The sequence below is a fragment of the Scyliorhinus canicula genome, chromosome 5 (genome assembly GCF_902713615.1).
Source record: "Scyliorhinus canicula chromosome 5, sScyCan1.1, whole genome shotgun sequence".
Classification (NCBI taxonomy): Eukaryota; Metazoa; Chordata; class Chondrichthyes; order Carcharhiniformes; family Scyliorhinidae; genus Scyliorhinus; species Scyliorhinus canicula.
Window position 1 is genome coordinate 128,564,912 of NC_052150.1, and position 18,717 is coordinate 128,583,628.

The 18,717-nt window shown below is 44.6% G+C and overlaps 1 protein-coding gene across 15 annotated transcripts in view; it reads right to left on the reverse strand.

Moving 5' to 3' along the window:
* The window catches only part of invs (inversin), a 433,677-nt gene that overhangs the window by 115,767 nt on the left and 299,193 nt on the right, over nucleotides 1–18,717 (reverse strand). For all 15 annotated transcript variants that reach the window (XM_038797635.1, XM_038797640.1, XM_038797627.1 and 12 more), the window contains one exon: nucleotides 12,734–13,077. In XM_038797635.1, coding sequence (XP_038653563.1) covers nucleotides 12,734–13,077 — 344 coding nt within the window. The remainder of the gene's footprint in view (nucleotides 1–12,733; nucleotides 13,078–18,717) is intronic.

The following is an 18,717-nucleotide window of genomic DNA, read 5'->3' on the forward strand; positions in this document are numbered from 1 at the left end:
TAGGATGCTTTCTTTGGTGCATCTGTAAAAGTTGGTAAGAGTCAATGTGGACATACCGAATTTCCTTAGTTTCTGAGAAAATACAGGTGCTGTGTGCTTTCTTGGTGGTAGCATCAACGTTGGTGGACCAGGACAGATTGTTGGTGATGTGCACACCTAGGAATTTGAAGCTATCAACCATTTCCACCTCGGCACCATTGATGCAGACAGGGGTGTGTACAATATGTTGCTTCCTGAAGTCAATGACCAAATCTTTAGTTTTGCTAGCATTGAGGAAGAGATTGTTGCTGTTACACCGCTCCAACAGGTTCTCTATCTCTCTTCTGTAATTTGACTCATTTTTCGAGATCCGACCCACTACGGTTGTGTCATCAGCAAACTTGTAGATGGGAGTTGGATCCAAATTTTGCCGCACAGTCGTGTGTATAATCATGTGTGTACACGGAGTATAGCAGGGGGATAAGTATGCAGCCTTGCGGGGTCCCGGTATTGAGGACTATCGTGGAGGAGGTGTTGTTTATCCTTACTGATTGTTGTCTATGGGTCCGGAAGTCGCTATCGATGATTGGGAGGAGCCAAGTGCTAGGTTTTGGAGCTTTGCTATGAGATTGGCTAGGATTATGGTGTTGAAAGCGATGCTGAAGTCAATGAATAGGAGTCTGACATAGGAGACCTTGTTGTCAAGCTGCTCTAGGTATGAGTGCAGGGTCAGGGAGAAGGCGGCTGCTGTGGACTGATTGTGGTAGTATGCGCATACTCTGCGGGCTATCATCACGCCCTGCCCTCGACCGTGACCCACCCTGGGGGGGGGGGGGGGGCTTGGCAGAGAGGCAATGATGGACGAGGCCGTGTCCTATGTGAAGCGGGCGAAAGTGAGAGCCTCCCTGGTCCAGTGCCACCTCGCCCCATCCTTATCCTGTGGCCAGCTGCTGTGCCAGGTTTTGGATTTCACAGCAGACTACTACAAAGCCGGAGATCCTCTGGGGAGTGTAATGCAAGGCATCACTAGAGCAGACGAGGCATCAGATCCACATATTGAGCAGTCTGATGCACTGCTCAATTAAAGACCAGGTGGCTGCATGGGCTTGTTGTATCGGGTCTCCGCATCGGTCACTGGCCTCCATATTGGTGTCATTAGCCAGATCCTCCTCGGGTCCTCCTTATTCCAGCAAGAGCCAACTGGCCATCCTGGGGTGGTTCTGAAAGAGGCCGTGCACACATGTGCATGATCTTCATATGATCATCATAATCAAGCTGCATGTTCAGAGAGTGGAACCCGTTCCTGTTGACGTGGGGCACCCCGTGGCGGCCCGATTGGTGCAAGGCGACATGCATGCCACCTATTAGCCCATGAACTGGGACAACCCGTAAATGGCGGAGAATCCTGCTGCCCGGGCATCCGGTTGGGCCTGGACCATGTCAAAGTTGATATAGTTTTCTGCCCGGGCAAACATGGCATCCGCAAACTGGGCGCTGATACCCTTCCTGGTGCATATCCCACCCTTTGGTTGCGGAAATGTCCCCGGTGCTGGGGCCCAGCCCCTGGGTGTTCGGATGTTGGCCGCTGCATTCGTGGTGTTGCCTACTGCAGTGTTCAGGCACAGTGTTCAAGCATCACGGTCTGATTGGGATGCTCGGAAGTAAACTCCACATGCTACATGGCCCGCCTACTCACGGGATGCACTTGGGATCTGTGAAGTGCTCACTTAACTACGATTGCCAATTCCCAATTAGCTGTAGCCTTCAGCCGTGTGGCCAGAGGCTTCCGCGGTCAGTGGAATTTATGGGTGGTCGGTGAGGCAGGTGGGCTGTGGTTGTGGCCGGAACAGGACCGCACGGTGCAGAGGTTGGCATGGTGGACCCGCGGGTGCTGTGAGACCCCCCCCCCGTTAATGTTTCATTCACACCACTTGCTATCCCACCTATTTATGTGTCATCCACAAACTTGGTAGTAATGCATTCATTTCCCTCATGAAAGTCATTAATATATATTGTAAATAATTGTGGCCCCAGCACTGATTCCTGTGGCACTCCACTAGTTATAGATTACCATACTGAAAATGCCCCTCTTAGCTCAATTCTCTTTTCTTCTACTAGTTAGCTATCCCCTATCCATGCTAATATATTACCCTCAACACCATGGGCTGTTATTCTATATGGCCTTGTGTGGGGCACCTTATCGAAGGCTTTAGGCAATGCAAGTATATTACATCTACTGGTTTTCCTGTATCTATCATGCTTTTTCTTTGTTCTTGCTTTATAAAAAGCACAGAATATATACATTGATCACCATTTGAATTTTTCCCGCTGCTGTTCTATCTCTTAATCTGCCAACATTTTTTACCATTTGCCATGCCAAGTTTTATTATGATTCCCTTAATTAGCTTTTCCAATCTATTACTTTGATCTTATCTTGCTTACAGCTTTCTCACATCATTATTTTAAACCTTATTATGTAATTGTCAAGTTGTTCTCCCATGTTGACTTCTATTCTTATTTATTTCCTGCTACTGAAACATTGGACTGGATAGAATACCAGGAACACATTTTTGGTGAGTTGAAGATGACAGGGGGTGGAAGATGGGAGGCAATCCAGGAAAGCATTGGGTAAATTAAATCTGGGATGACAAAGAATGGGCATGAGAACCAGCAGCAGCAGATTGGCTGAGGTAGAAGTGGAGATGGGCAGAACAAAACTGAGCCAAGCCATTTGAGAGTGAAATCAGGAAACAGTTTTCCACAGAAAGATTAATAGAAATCTGAAACTTGCTCCTAAAAAGGCTTCAGAGTGAATTAAAACTTACAAGACAGATCAATAGATTTTTGTGCTGTAAGAGGATCAAGGGATATAGAACCAAGGTGGGTAGTAGATCAGTGTGACCTTTGACCCAGGAGCAGTACAGTAAAGAAAAATTGTAATATCTTTATCATTTCTATAGAATCTGTAATTAGTTTTGAGAATGTTTGAGAAAGGCTTTTCAGAGTTCATCAATTGTAATCTTCTTGTATAATAAGAAATAGTAGCCCAGTGGCCTGGCGGCCCTGGACTTGGAAGTAGTACCAACAGAAAGGAAGTTAAGATGCAACAGGAGAACTGGAGGGTGAAGGCAATCAACACACAGATGCAGATAGAAAGTGAAACATACCAAACTTCAGTGAGGAGGAAGAGGAAATCGCGGTCATGAAAACCTTTTGGCAGAAAAGACAGGAGCTCTGGAGGCACTGTGCAAACTGGTTACGAACGTCTGAAACCTGGAGATCTGTCCCTATAGGCTGAAGAAACGCTAAAAAGTAGGATGTTTTCCTCGAAGAACTGTAGTGTTAATGGTTGAAAAGGAACTCTGGAAAGCTACGCCCTTATGAATGTCATGACCCGTGGGAGAGAGAGTAAAAGTGTGCGTTGTTGATGAGAATCATACCTGTAAAACTCAAAGGTGAAAGTTGATGTCTGATAGGACTCCTGATTCACCCTCCATGAATAAAGAATAGCATACTACAAATGTTTAATCACCTTGTCCCACATATCTGTGGAGAATGATGGTGGTACTTGTACCTGCGCAAAACATATCTTTGTCTTGTGAAGTATTATGGCCGGGATTCTCCAATCCCGCGGCCATGTTCTGATGCCGGCGTGAAAAGCGGCGTGAGCCACTCCGCCGTCAACAGGCCTCAAGTGGCAGGTATTCATCCCTTCCTAGGGGGCTAGTACGGCACCGGAGTGGTGTCCGTACCTCTGGAGCCCGAAAGCCGGTGCGCCACATTAGAAATTATCCTAAAAACCTCCTTCCAGTAATCCTCTAGCTTGGGACAGGACCAAAACATATGAACGTGGTTAGCGCCCCCCTCCCCCACAACGTTCACATACATCTTCTACTCCTTCAAAGAATCGGCTCAACCTTGCCCTCGTGAGGTGTGCTCTGTATACCACCTTCAGCTGTATCAGCCCCAACCTCGCACACGAGGTGGAGGCATTCATTCTCCGGAGCACCTCACACCAGAACCCCTCCTCCATATCGTCTCCCAACTCTTTCTCCCACTTTGCTTTGATCCCTTCCAACGGTGCCCTCGCCTCCTCCAAAATAGCGCCATAGACCGCTGACACAACCCCCTTCTCCAGTCCCCCTGTCGTCAGCATCTCCTCCAGCAATGTGAAGGCCGGCTGCTCCGGGAAGTTCTGTATCTCCTTTCTAGCAAAATCTCGAACCGGCATATATCTCAACATTTCCCCCTACTCCAGCCCATACTTTGCTTCCAGCTCCTTCAATCCTGCAAACTGACCCCAAAGAAACAAATCTTTTAGTACCTTAATCCCCTTCTCCTCCAATTACCGAAAATTTCCATCCCACCTCCCTGGCTCAAATCTGTGGTTCCCTCGAATCGGCATTTCTCTTGACCCTGCCCCCAGCCCGAAGTGTTGGCGGAACTGCCTCCAAATTCTAAATGAAGCTATTATTATCGGACTCCCTGAGTACTTCCCCAGGGCTATCGGGAGTGGCGCTGTTGCTAGTGCTGTCAATCCTGACCCCCTGCACAAACTCTCCTCCATTCTGACCCACTGGGAATCAACCTCTCTTACCAGCTCCGCACCTTCTCCACATTCGCTGCCCAGTAATAATACATCAGGTTCGGAAGACCCAAATCCCCAGCCTGCCTTCCTCCCTGTAGTAGCACCTTTCTAACTCTGGCCACCTTCCCTCCCCATATGAACAACGTAATCCTGCCCTCAATCTCTCTGAAAAAAGCCTTTGGCAGGAAAATCGGCAGGCATTGAAAAATAAACAGAAATATGCTATGTGTTCATCAGCTGTATGTCTGCATGTCATGACGTCTCTGGTGCTCCCTCTAGTGTTTACTTAGTCGTAGTGTATTTACATTAACTCCTTGTGTATTTACAGTGATGCATATCACCACATCCCCCCTTTTTTGTGATACATATGCTCTGTACAGTGTTAAAGAAAAATTGAACAAAAACAGGTAAATAAGTGATGGCATGTACAAGTTATGATGACTGTGGTGACGATACAAGATCAAAGAATAGTAATGATGACATTGAGGATTATACAATACCAAATAATAGTTATGATGACATTGAGGATTATACAATACCAAATAATAGTTATGAGTCCAAAGTTCATGAATTTACACGGTTGAGTGGCTTTCTTGTGCTGTTATGGAAGTGTTGATGTTTATGTTGTCATTCCCTTGTGAATGCCGTCAGTGCCCTGGTGTTTATGCAACCAAGAAGTCATCAGGAGGTGTTCAAATGGTCAAATCACTTCATTGTCTGAGGTGGACTCTTTTCTTTTTATGTTTGTGGTAGCAATTCTAGATGACATCTTTCCTGAAAGCTGGTTTGCTTGTCCATAGTGTAGCAAACGTGAATTGGTAAGATGCATTGACATTGTAGCCACCTGGGGTGGCCACGTCCCAATTCCAAAATGGACACTCGCAAAGAGTGCAGGGAAAAATGGACAGCACTAGAGAAAACAAGTAGGTGCAAGGTTTCCTGTGTATTAAGACTTGCAGAACCCAGACAGAACTGAAACCAATAGCCATTAGAATGGTAATGAGCTATCTCCAGGGACAAAAAAAAGAAACATTGAAACAATTGAGACCAGGACAGACTCCCCGGCGCCAGTGGGAGCTAAAACAAAGGCAGGCCAACGGTTACATAGGGCCCGCCCAACGATCAGGGAACAACCCCGATATTGGAGAAAATCAATATGAACGATTGGGACATGTTCCAATTAATTGGGACCAAGTCCGGGGTCCGCCCAGAAGGGCACAAAATCCCTGGGGACTATAAAACAGAGTCCCCAAGGTCAGTTCGCTCTCTTGGTAGCTCTTGGAAGATCTCTTCACCTTCACCTTGGCTTTTTTGGCTCTCAGCGACAAGAGGCCACCAAGCACCAACCAAGTAAGTCTAAGGTCAACGCACGCTACGAGATAGGCGCTCCTAGCTACTATTCCCATACCAGTTCGAAGCCGGCAGTATCAGAACCGGACAACGGCCATTGTTCCTCTGACTGAGTGGGCCACTCGAAGCTAAGTATAGGCTTTAGTAGTAGTTGTAGTTTAGCGAGTAGAGTTCATGCATGAGTAATAATTGACTGTGTGTGTAAATAAATGTGTATTGATTTCAAACTTACTAACTGGTGTATCGAGTCATTGATCAGTACTTGGTTTTGAACCCTGTGGTGGTATCAGAAAGATACCTGCCGACTCTTGAGCAAAGGTAATTAAAACAGAGCAAATTAAGGGAAAGCATAACGAGCAACATTTACTGGCGACATCTGATGGGACTCGACTTAGAAGTGGCCCCCCTACTCCGAGAGAACCCAAAATTTGAATTAGAAATCCAATTGGAAACAGAAGAACCACAAGAGTTTAAGCAGTACTGATCAATCCTCCAGAATTCGGAAGTGTGTTAATGCATGCGTACTAACAGGGATATAATATAAACCTGAGAGATTTTGTTGCGTAAAACTGTCAGGATTTTTGTAGGCCGGAAATTAGCGTAAGCCATACCTGTGTTTACATCACCGCTTTATCACCCCCTGTTCCAAATTTAATAGATAACCTAGATATAGGAAAAATGGTAATGAAGGCAATGGAACGCCTTATGAACCCACAGGAATTTGAGGTCGCAGCGACCAGCAGAGTAGGACAGTGTCCCGTTTGGGAAGAGGAAATTAGGAACTACCTCAAAGGGAAAGGATGGCCCCTTTGGAGCGAATTTTGTGCGAATGAAGAAACAGGTCCCGGGAGTATAGGACATACTTGGTGGAAGAACCTGACAGATTCACAGGAAGAGCTTGGGAAAAGCTCGCAAGCCGATGGCAATCGTGTCCTGTCTGGCACAATTGCGAGGCACAGAGGAGGTCATTAGGACGCTCCGTAGAGAGATAGAGGAAAGAGATAGAACGAGTAAGGTAGATGTGAGCGAGATAGAGAGAGAGAACAGAGAGTTAAGAGTGAAGTTAGCAGCAAAAGACAGAGAGGTGGATGATGCCAAGAGGGCACACCAGTCTTGTCTGGCGCACTTAAGCAGCTTCCAGACACAGTATGACAAGGCCTACCAGCACACACAACGTGCAGTCTTGGTAAGACAAGAAACAGAACAGCAGGTAGAGGCATAGCAGAAACAGTGCAATGACTTAAAAGCAGCCCTACGAGTGCTCCATGCTTCCACAACGGAACAAAGGCAGAGCTCGGTAGACCACGCAAAGTGCCGGAAGCAAATTGCAGAATTGCAATCCCTACTTTCAGTTCAGAACGTATTTCAGAGTACATTCGGACCCCAACTAGATCAGGAAAATGGCTCCGATTGGCAGGAATTAAACGAAACAGCCCATAGATACGTACATGGAGCATGTGCGCAGGAGAAACCCCAGAAAAGGAGAGCACCCCAACCCCCCACTGAACAGGCAACACACACCCCCATGAATCCGGTAACCACACACCGCAGAGCCGCAACAGAAGGAGACACGGATTTCCTGTATACAACCCCCTTAACCGTGACCCAATTACAGGACGCGTGCGAGAAAATCACACCGTTCCTCCCCATTTCAGACCCCCACCAATTCTTCGCTAAGGTTAAACAGCAGGCCACTATGTACGGCCTGGACGAGAGAGAGCAGGTAAAGCTCACAGTTTTGAGCCTCGATCCTTCAGTCGTAGCAGCCCTTCCCGACCCACAGAATGTAGGAGGAGGCACCCTAGCAGAGATGCACACAGCGATCCTTGATGTGATCGGCTATAACAGAGGAGACCCGGGAGAAGGCCTGAATAGATGCAGGCAAAAGACAGAGCACCCCACAGTGTTTGCTGGACGCTTGTGGATTCATTTCACTGCAGTTTTTGGAGAATTAGCCCGCGCTATTAGGTAATTAAAACAGAGCAAATTAAGGGAAAGAATAACGAGCAACAACATGCCATGGGATGTTTGCACACTCGCCATTATTCTGAGCTGAGCAGTAATATTGTCCTTCATGGGCAGAGTTGTACCATGTCGTACCAGTTGTTGTTCTATTGTTGTTGTCACTGTTGTTATTGACATGCTTGTTGTTGTGTTTGTTGCCTCTGGTACGCTTCTTGTTGTTTTTATTGTTTGTTTTGTAGGTTTTGTTGTTGTGCTTGTTGCGCTCAATGACCACGCCGAGTGGAGAATTCGAGTCCTTCACAAAGTTACTTGTGTCAGTGTCCTTTGTGGCATCTGCTGTTTCATTGAGCGTGCCGTCTCTGATTCCTCGGCGCTCCCCGTCTGGAGACATGTCCGGTTCACTTGAATCATCTTTGGTTTCTTGATGCTGCCCGTCTGGAGTCATTTCAGGTTCTTGTGGAGAGGCTTGAGTAGATGAGGTTTGAATTAACGTGGTGTCACTAGTGTCACTGTACATACTAGCCTGAGATCTGTCAGTCTCGCTGAGATGTCGCACATCTTGTCCGGGAATTGTGAAGCCGTTGTCACTTGTCGCACATACAGTGGGTAGAACTTGAGTGTCTTCTTGTCGGTTAGATGAGCTAGGTAGACTGTCAGAGTCTTCTTTTGGTGGTTCAAATAATCTGGGTCGACTGTAATAGTCTTTTTGTTGTTCACGTGAGCGTGGTATCCTGTTGAGTCTGCAAATCTGGCTTTGGAAGAAACCAAGCAACTACCCACCCTCCAAGTTGCAAAGTGAGAGGGGCTAAGAGATGCAATTGCAATAAATTTATTCCACCATATCCTTTAAAGAAAGATGGATTTCAACGCAATGCAGAGACCCACGGAAAGTAAATTAGAACAATTATGTTTTATAGATTTCTATCAACACTCAAAATATAAGGGTATTGAAAGATTTCTTAAAGTGTACAGTTCCATTACAAATTGAAATCCATTTCCCCACACTGACAGCTGAAAATAAACATCTATTGATTTACCACCTATGTAGAATGATAAATATCCACTGTGTGGGCTAGATTATGGATAAAGCCTTTTTTTTTTTAAAATTTAGATTACCCAATTATTTTTTCCAATTAAGGGGCAATTTAGTGTGGCCAATCCACCTACTCTGCACATTTTTAGGCTGTGGGGGCGAAACCCACGCAGACACGGGGAGAATGTGCAAACTCCACACGGACAGTGACCCAGAGCCGGGATCGAACCTGGGACCTCAGCGCCGTGAGGCGGTTGTGCTAACCACTAGGCCACCGTGCTGCCCTTGGATAAAGCCTTTTAATTTAATATATGAAGTTGGCCTTTCTTTTCGTTCTTGTAATCTAGGATACACATTATTGACTTTCAATTATATAATGAGGAGTGTTACAGGCTCCAGAGGCATTCTCTCCTCCCTTTCCGTATTTTGTAGCTGGACTTTATTTGAGATCACACCGAAAGGAACAAGGAGGTATGTCCTGCATGCACAATCATGCTTCCTGATGAATTCACCAATCCCTACTCTGGCACTGGGCTTATCTGCAAGCATAGGCCATGAACCAGGTCCTCTTTCTCGTCTATTGAAAATAAAAATTTGATTATTTAAGTTATTTAGTTACAAAATGGTCTCTCTACAGTGGATTAATTATTATATGAGAGGCCTCTTAACAGATATATTGTTATCGGTCAGCTTTTGAGAAGCTACTTAAAACCAGTTTCATTTTCTCTTATTTTGCCATGTTTATCTATGAATTAAAGTTTCAGTTTTCGTTGCACCCAACAAGTGTATCCTACTCAAACTACACTTGCAAGAGAACTAACCTTGGGGTGACACGGTGGCACAAGGTTAGCATTGCTGACTCACAGCGCCAGGGGCCTGGGTTCAATTCCAGCCTTGGGTGACTGCGTGGGTTTTCTCCGGTTGCTCCGGTTTCCTCCCACAGTACAAAGATGCGCAGGTTAGGTGAATTGGCTATGTTAAATTACCCCTTAGTGTAAAATAAAGGTTAGGTGGGGTTATGGGAATAGGGCGGGGCCTGGGTGGGGTGCTCCTTCGGAGGGTCGGTGCAGACATGATGGGCCGAATAGCCTCCTTCTGCACTGTAGGAACTGTATGATTCTATGATATGAACCTCAATAAAATGAGAATGTGAGAATTTCAGAACAAAAGTAAAATTATGCTTAAAAACAGAAGAACCCAAGAAAGATGTAATAAACCGAGTAAAGAAATGCAAGGGGCAAAGCTGAAATTTGATAGCCCCCGAAAATAGACATAGTGATCAAAATGTGGGATTAACATGTGTCTGTTGCTTCCGATGCAGGCAGCAGGTTAACTTGGTGCTGCCTGCACATTACTTAAAAGCAGCTTGCAGCCAGTGCTAAATGCACTATTGAGTTGTTGAGCACCTCAGTTGGGGCTCCAAAATTGTAGCATCACTTCAAGCTGTCCTGCATCGTGCATTGTGGCTGGAAGAGGTGGTGAAAGTCATTATGGACCTCATTCTGACATGGAAAAATATATCATAACAGCACAATTTGGGAGAGAGCAGGCTCCAAGATTTTCTAATGTTATATTGGAGGCCTTGGTGCAGAATAAGAGAGATATGCTCTTTCCACAGGCTCCTAGAGGCTCTCCAGGCAAACTCTCAAAAGGCTGTGGGATCAGAGAGCTGTTAATGGCAGGATTTCAGCCCAAGGAACTGAATACAGAGCCATAAGAAGTTCAATGATCTCACACAAGATATCAGGATCTGTCAATACACTTTCAAAAACCATATCACACCAACTGGCTAACAATAGCCTTTGCAACTGCTCTCATCACTCACCAACCAACAATGTCAATTAGGACTCATACATAACACTGATAGTTTTACCTCACCCTCGCGCAGTTCGTACTGCTGCAAATCTCACAACCACATCTCACTGGACACACTATTTAACCATGGCAGCAATATCACCAAACAAATTGCACTACATTCACTGAAACACTTCACTCTCTCTCTCTTTCAGGAAAAGGTGACACACCAGATACAGCAGATGCTAACCAGTGGGGACAGAAACAGCTGCATATCCTTACTGCCTTATCCACCACTCAAATGGGCAACTTGTTATACAGGTACATTATTATTTGGGAAACAAGGAACCAATCCTTTTCTGCTCTTACACAACTTGTAAGTGCAAGCCCTGTTTTTAAAAAATTCTTTCATGGGATGGGGGCATTGATAGCCAGGTTAGCATGTGTTGCCATCCTGGATTACCCTTGAACTGAGTGGCTTGAACACCAGTGGGCAGTTAAGAGTCAACTGCATTGATGTGGGTCTTGGGTCACATGTAGACTAGGTAAGGATGGCCTACATGTGAAAACTGGACATGATATTCTAACTGAAGCTTAACCAAGAACAAATGGCATGCTTCACCTTTTAATGAATTTCCTGTAACTACAACCTGATTTACCTATTGCTTTGTGGCAATGCCCACGAACAGTCAAGCGTGTGATGCATAAATATCTGTATCTCTCCCTTTCACCACGTTTTGTTCTCTGTAGGGTTTGTACCTATTTAACATTAGGCAAGCCATGCAAGTAATCCTACACTATTCAAAGTTAAACATTATTTACCAAGCAGAGAGGCCCATTCACCCAATGGATTGAGATCTGTTTTCAGATTTTAGCATTGTCTGCCGTTCCAATATTCACAAACTAAAAACCAGGTAGGGAAGGGCTGGTTTAGCTCAGTGGGCTAGGCAGTTGGTTCGTAATGCAGAATGAGGCCAGCAGCACGGGTTGAATTCCCGTACCAGCTTACCCGAACAGGCGGCAGAATGTGGCGACTAAGGGCTTTTCACAGTAACTTCATACTTGTGACAATAAAAGATTAATATTATTAAATATATTGGTATAATCCCCAACATCCATGTCTAACTCATGAATGAAAACAGTAAACAACAAAGACAGTCAAAACATTGCATTGGTCAGTAATTTGATTTAAATTGCTTTAAATTAGCAGTAGACGATAAAACTATATGAAACAATATTAAGTTTAGAAAGGAAATACATGAATTCTACCAACAATTTATGGTGGCACAGGGGTTAGCACTTCTGCCTCATGCGCCAGAGACCTGGGATCGCTTCCTGCCTTGGGTGACTGTCTCTGCGGAGTTTGTATGAAAAAAGAGACAAAGAGATGGACAGATTTTGCAAGGAAATTCCAGATTTCACAGCCCACACAGCTGAAGATGTGGACACCAGTGTTGAAGCAACTAAACTTGGGAATGTTCATAGAGGCCAGAAGTAGAGGCTTGCAGATAAGTCAGAGGGGTTGTATGGTGGGAGATTATGGAGATAGGGAGAGTTGAGGCCATAGAAGAATTTAAAAACAAGGATAAAAATTTTAAAAGAGGCATAAAAGGGGAAAGTGAAGCTTTTTGTTGGACCCCACCAACCAGTAAACCAAATGAGGGCGGAGTTATAGTATTTGGGGTGGGGTCTGGTTGAAGAAGACAGTTTTGCTTTCATGGAAAAATGGATAGAACCTTGAATATTATTCCCAAAACACAAGGAAAAGTCATTTCATGAACCACGTAATGTGGTCACGCAGATTACAGTTTGTCATAATCACCCAAAATCAGTGTCTAATATATATTGTGTTACGTATAACAACCTCTATTATAAATCCATGACTAAACAATGCCAGAGTTGATCTATAAAAATGACACATTTATGGCATTAGATATTTTGCCATAATTACAGAAAACAATGTCATAGCTAATACAAATATTCTTCACTAATGTGTGTAAACTATGTACTGAAAGCTATCTTACCTTTTCCCCTTTTCATCTCTCTTTTTCCAGCTTCTCCAGGTGAAGGTTGACCCTGAATGGTGCCCATACTCCGCCAAGATTGCAATAGAGGCCTTCCACTTGCTTTTCCTTCAAATCTGCTTTTAGATCTTCTCTGAGAGCCTTCCCTAATTTTCAGCTGCAATTGGTCCTGTTCGGAAATGATAGCAGGAGAAATGCTCTCCTGGTTTACTGGATTAACATCTGCAATTTGGCAATTTGCTTCTAGATTTACTACTTCCTGCTGTACACTTAACTCAGATTCCAATCTTTTCTTTTCCTTCTGAAACTCTGCTTCCTTCCTTTTGTTCTCCTCCTCACGTTTCCTACAATTAAAGACAATGAGAAACAAGCTATAGGTTGAGTATCCCTTATTCGGAATTCCAAAATTCAAAAAGTTCTGAAAAATGCATTTTTTCAGTGTCGGCTGTTACAAGCACTGTGCCGTTCCTGTAGCCGAACACACGTGCGTGTGTGTATCCTTCCGATTGACGGCATGGGTTTGTGGCCCTGAAAGAGTTGAACCTGATACCCGATTCCCTGATACACAACACTGACCAACAACTCCGAGCAGTGTCCGAGGATCTTTGCAGCTTGGTATTTCAAAATTCGAAAAATTCCGGAATCCGAGACATTCTCGGCCCCAAGCATTTCGAATAAAGGATACTCAACCTGTAGTAGCCTGTTAAAGGTGAAAAAAGATGAATAGGTGGTTTCAGATAGTATAAGATGCCATCATACCTGACAACATATCGATTGCATGAAAGGAATCAATGGCTTTCATAAATATTATCAAACATTGGTTAGACCACATTTAGAGAACGGTGTTGTAATTATATAAAAAAAACTTTGGATGCACTTCAGAGGGTGCAGAGACTATTTACAAGGATGATATCAATAATATGTGGGTATATACATCAGGAAAAGATTGACAGGGTAGGTCTCTTCTCTCGAAAAAAGAAGCGGAGGTTTTTAAATTTAAAGATTTTATGCAATGTTTCTTTTTTAAAAATATTTTTATTCACCTTTTTCATATTTACTCCCAAATTTAAACCCACCAACAATGAACAATAATCAGTAACAAATATGTCAATCCCCATATCAATAACAATGTTCCCACCCTCCCACCAAACATTAGCCCGCATTATGATAAAATCATAACAAGAAGCCATCAACATAACATAGTCACCAAGAAATCCAGTCGGGAATTCAGAAGAAATCTCTTACCTAAAGAGAGGTTAAAGTGAATAATGCAGGTGCATTTAAGGAGGAGCCGTGGGAGTCTGCACGTCCTCCCCGTGTGCGCGTGGGTTTCCTCCGGGTGCTCCGGTTTCCTCCCACAGTCCAAAGATGTGCGGGTTAGGTGGATTGGCCATGCTAAATTGCCCGTAGTATAAGGTTAATGGGGGGATTGTTGGGATACGGGTTACGTGGGTTTAAGTGGGGTGATCATTGTTCGGCACAACATCGAGGGCCGAAGGGCCTGTTCTGTGCTGTACTGTTCTATGTTCTATGTTCTATGTTCACATAAACAAATGACAAAAAGGAATCAGGGATCACCCATAGTCACCATTATACACACCGCCCCCCTCCCCCCAACCTTCCCACCCACCCCCTCCAACTAATGTTCGATGTTATCCAGTTCTTGAAAGTGCATAATGAATAATGCCCTTGTAGAACCCCTCCATCCTTCCCCTCAGTTCAAACTTAACCATTTCAAGAGTCAAGAATTCCAACAGGTCCCCCCGCCACGACGCAATGTTTCTTCTTGTGGGGAAAATCATAACAAGAAGCCATCAACATAACATAGTCACCAAGAAATCCAGTCGGGAATTCAGAAGAAATCTCTTACCTAAAGAGAGGTTAAAGTGAATAATGCAGGTGCATTTAAGGAGGAGCCGTGGGGCAGCACGGTAGCATAATGGTTAGCACAGTTACTTCACAGCTTCAGGGTCCCAGGTTCAATTCCCGGCTGGGGTCACTGTCTGTGTGGAGTCTGCATGTTCTCCCCATGTCTGAGTGGGTTTCCTCCGGTTTCCTCCCACAGTTCAAAGATGTGCGGGTTAGGTGGATTGGCCATGCTAAATTGCCCTTAGGTTAGGTGGGGTTACTGGGTTACCGGGATAGGGTGGAGGTGTGAGCTTAAGTGGGGTGCTCTTTCCAAGAGCCGGTGCAGACTCGATGGGCCGAATGTCCACCTTCTGCATTGTAAATTCTATGATCTATGATATGAGGGAGAAGGGAATAGATGGTTACAGTCATATACACGAGAACAGATGGGCTTCAGTGCAGTATAAACACTGGCATGGACTGGTTGGGCCAAAAGGCCTGTTTCTGTGTCACATACCATTTGTAATATAATTGATTTATGAATCAAATGCTCCCAGGAAGCTCTGATCAGAAAATCATCTGCTCAGTCAACTTATCCAATTATTAGTTGAATGGAAAATGAAAATCTTCAGGCCTGCAAATTCCCAATCACACTGCTCCTCACCAGGAGTACCTACATGGGCAAATCAGTTCTATAAGTTTATATTAAAATAATGTTATGATTTAGGATTACTAGATCCTATTGTCTGTTGTCGACATAAGTGGATTAGGCTGTGTCAGAGAGGATGGGCTAGAAACTTGATGATCCCAATTTGAATTTTTGCTGCCCCTTACAAGGTACCCCAAGTACCTCACTCAAATTGACATTCTTAATGTATAGAGAGCGTGGTTATGTTATTTGACTCGAAGCTAGGCATTGCCTTTAAGTCCTTGGCCTGGGTATATTATCATTTCCAAGCACAGTCTCTACAATAGCAGTTAGGAGAAGCAATACTGGCTCAATTTTGTCCATTCTAATGTTGTTATTTACTGGCCTGGATTTTTATTTACCTGACCTACTGGGAGCAGAGGGGTTTGCAAGGCCTGGGAGACCCATGGAAGTCAGGATTTCTTGCACATGTTGGAGGTTTTAACCCAAAAATCTGTGTGTGACATCACAAATTTGTTCCTTGTCCAGAAACCAGCCTGACTGATAGGTTTGGGGGAGGCAACTGAACTGGGGGGCAGAAGAAAGGAATGGATCAAACCCTCAGTGACTGCCGATTCTGGGGTCCTGGGCTGGAGGAGGAGGTTGGTAGCCTTTACAATTGGAAGGGGGCAGATAGGGTCAGTTTAGAAGCATGGGAGGGAGCTAATTGGTGGCCTGGCAGGGGACGGGGAAATAATAAGCCTGAGTTTAGAATGGGGAATTTGACAAGGTGTGGAATCAGAGGCCTAATAGGGGAGGTCAATCATGGGAGTTCTCCAAGCAGGCCTCTGGATCCAGCAGGTTGGTGAAAAACACTCAGCTCTCGAGTCCAACAAGCCCTTAAAGTATTGGAGTTGCAGGGTTTCCCAGAGGTCTCAGAAACCCAGTCAACCACGTTAAAGTTGAAGAACAAAGTTTATCAGAATTTTTCAAATGCCAACACGCCTCTTTTGAGCAGATTGGTAATCCACCCACTTTTGTTAAACCTACACATGGGTGAGCTTGAGGCAGAAATCTGAATTTTAGGACTTTAACCCCCCCACCTGATCTAAACTAGCCCTTTTTTTGGTTAAAAGTCTCCACATTTTATCTTCTTTGCTGCCTCAACGAGAATCACCTAAAACACCACTGACCAGGGTTGAAATCTGGAAATTTTGAAAGTCAGCATAGATAAAAATCACTGTCTGTGTTTATAATTGACAGTAGTCTGTGAGCGACCATAAGCATCTTGCTTAGTTTAGAGAGAGAGTGAGAGCTGGAGAGAGAGAGAGAGAGAGAGAGATCTGGACAGAGATCGAGAGAGAGAGGGAAGTGGTTATGGCTGGAGGGATATCACTCAGCATCAAGCATTGGATTGGATTTGTTTATTATCACGTGTACCAAGGTACAGTGAAAAGTATTTTTCTGCGAGCAGTTCAAACAGATCATCAAGTACAAAAAAATTAAATAAAAGGAAAGTACATAATAGGGCAACACAAGGTACACAATGTAAATACATAGATGCCGGCATCAGGTGAAACATACAGGGGTGTAGTATTAATCAGGTCAGCCCATAAGAGGATCATTTAGGAGTCTGATAACAGTGGGGAAGAAGCTGATTTTGAATCTGTTCGTGCGTGTTTTCATATTTTGCCCAATGGAAGTTGGAAGAGTGAGTAAGCCAGGCGGGAGGGATCTTTGATTATGCTGCCCGCTTTCCCCAGGCAGCGGGAGGTGTAGATGGAGTCAATGGATGGGAGACTGGTTCGTGTGATGGACTGGGCTGTGTTCACGACTCTCTGAAGTTTCTTGCGGTCCTGGGCCGAGCAGTTGCCATACCGGGCTGTGATGCAGCCAGATAGGATGCTTTCTATTGTGCATCTGTAAAAGTTGGTAAGAGTTAATGTGGACATGCCGAATTTCCTTAGTTTCCTGAGGCAGTATAGGCGCTGTTGTGCTTTCTTGGTGGTAACGTCGACATGGGTGGACCAGGACAGATTTTTGGTGATGTGTGCCCCTAGGAATTTGAAGCTGTTAACCATTTCCACCTCGGCCCCGTTGATACTGACATAGCTGACCAGGAATTTATCTCACCCTTACCATCTGCCATGGGCAGGTTGGCAGATTAGCAGGTTGATTATCAACCTGTTTTGCTGCTTCATGAAGCTCCTTCTGTGGCCAACAAGTCCTAGAATAGGACTTGAATCCAGAGCTTTTGGCTCAGAGGCAGGAACGCTATGACAGCACTGGACATTCTACTTACTGAATCTTTAGGGTTGGGAAAGGGGATTAGGAAATGGGGCATGAGTATTTACTAAATGATTACAACAAAGTTTAACAGGATGGTAACGTAGTGGTATTGTCATGGACTAGTAATACAGAGGCCCGAGATAGTGTTCTGGAGATATGGGTCCAAATCTCACAATGGCAGTTGGTTGAATTTAAATTCAATTAATAAATAATAACGGTAGTCTCAGTAATGGTTACAAAGGCAACTATCATTAATCGCTGTAAAAAAACATTTGGTTTACATGCCGTTTAAGGGGAGAAATTTACCATCCTTACCAGGTCTGGCCTTTCCAGGACCACAACAATATGGTTGACTCTGAAATAGCCTAACAAGCCATTCAGTTCAAGGACAATTAGGGATGGGAAACTTTAACTGACTTTGCCAATAAAATTCACAAAGTAGAAAAATACAGATTAAACTGCTTTTGCAGTCGGTGACAATGAAAGAGGTTAAACATGCATATCCTCTACAGAATGAATGTTGACTGTGTACTGCACTGTGGGGAGAATTGTGGAGTCAGGAAATAAACAAAAGATGATTATTTAGATAACTCATGAACAACACACCTAAATTCGGGGATTTGTCAGGGGCTCAAAGGATCGGGATGCCACTGAGGAGTTTCATCGAACGGGGCTCCACAGTGCAGGAAATGGGACTAAGTGCAGCCTTGGCCGTGGGTTCCCTGCTGTGGCCCCATATCTAACCAGTTATGTTAGACAGTGGTGTGTTTCGCCGCACTGCAAGCGCCAGGAAAGATGTGGCTAAATGCCCTCACTGTGGGACATAGTTCTCATTTAATTCGATCGCTCCCTAAATGTGGTTAGATAGCGAAGGGGAACTCGCCGACAGAGGCGAGGAGAAACTCCCTGCAAAACCCACCACAAATGACACTTAGAAACTTTTCCATTAGATTGCGCCCTAGATTTCTTATATAAACCACAATTATTCTACAAACAAGTCAAACTAACCAACCAACATGATGTTCAGAAAGTGACCCAGTTCAAAGTAAAAAAAGTAAGAGCAGAATTTAATGACCCTGCCAGAAGTTTGTAGCTGATTAATAGCCACTTAAGAGCTGCTCCTTGCCTGGCCTCATTTTGAGTGAACATGAGTTCAGGGGCAAGGGGGCGGGGGGGGGGGGGGGGGGGGGGGGAGAGAATCCAGCAGAATTCCCCTGTC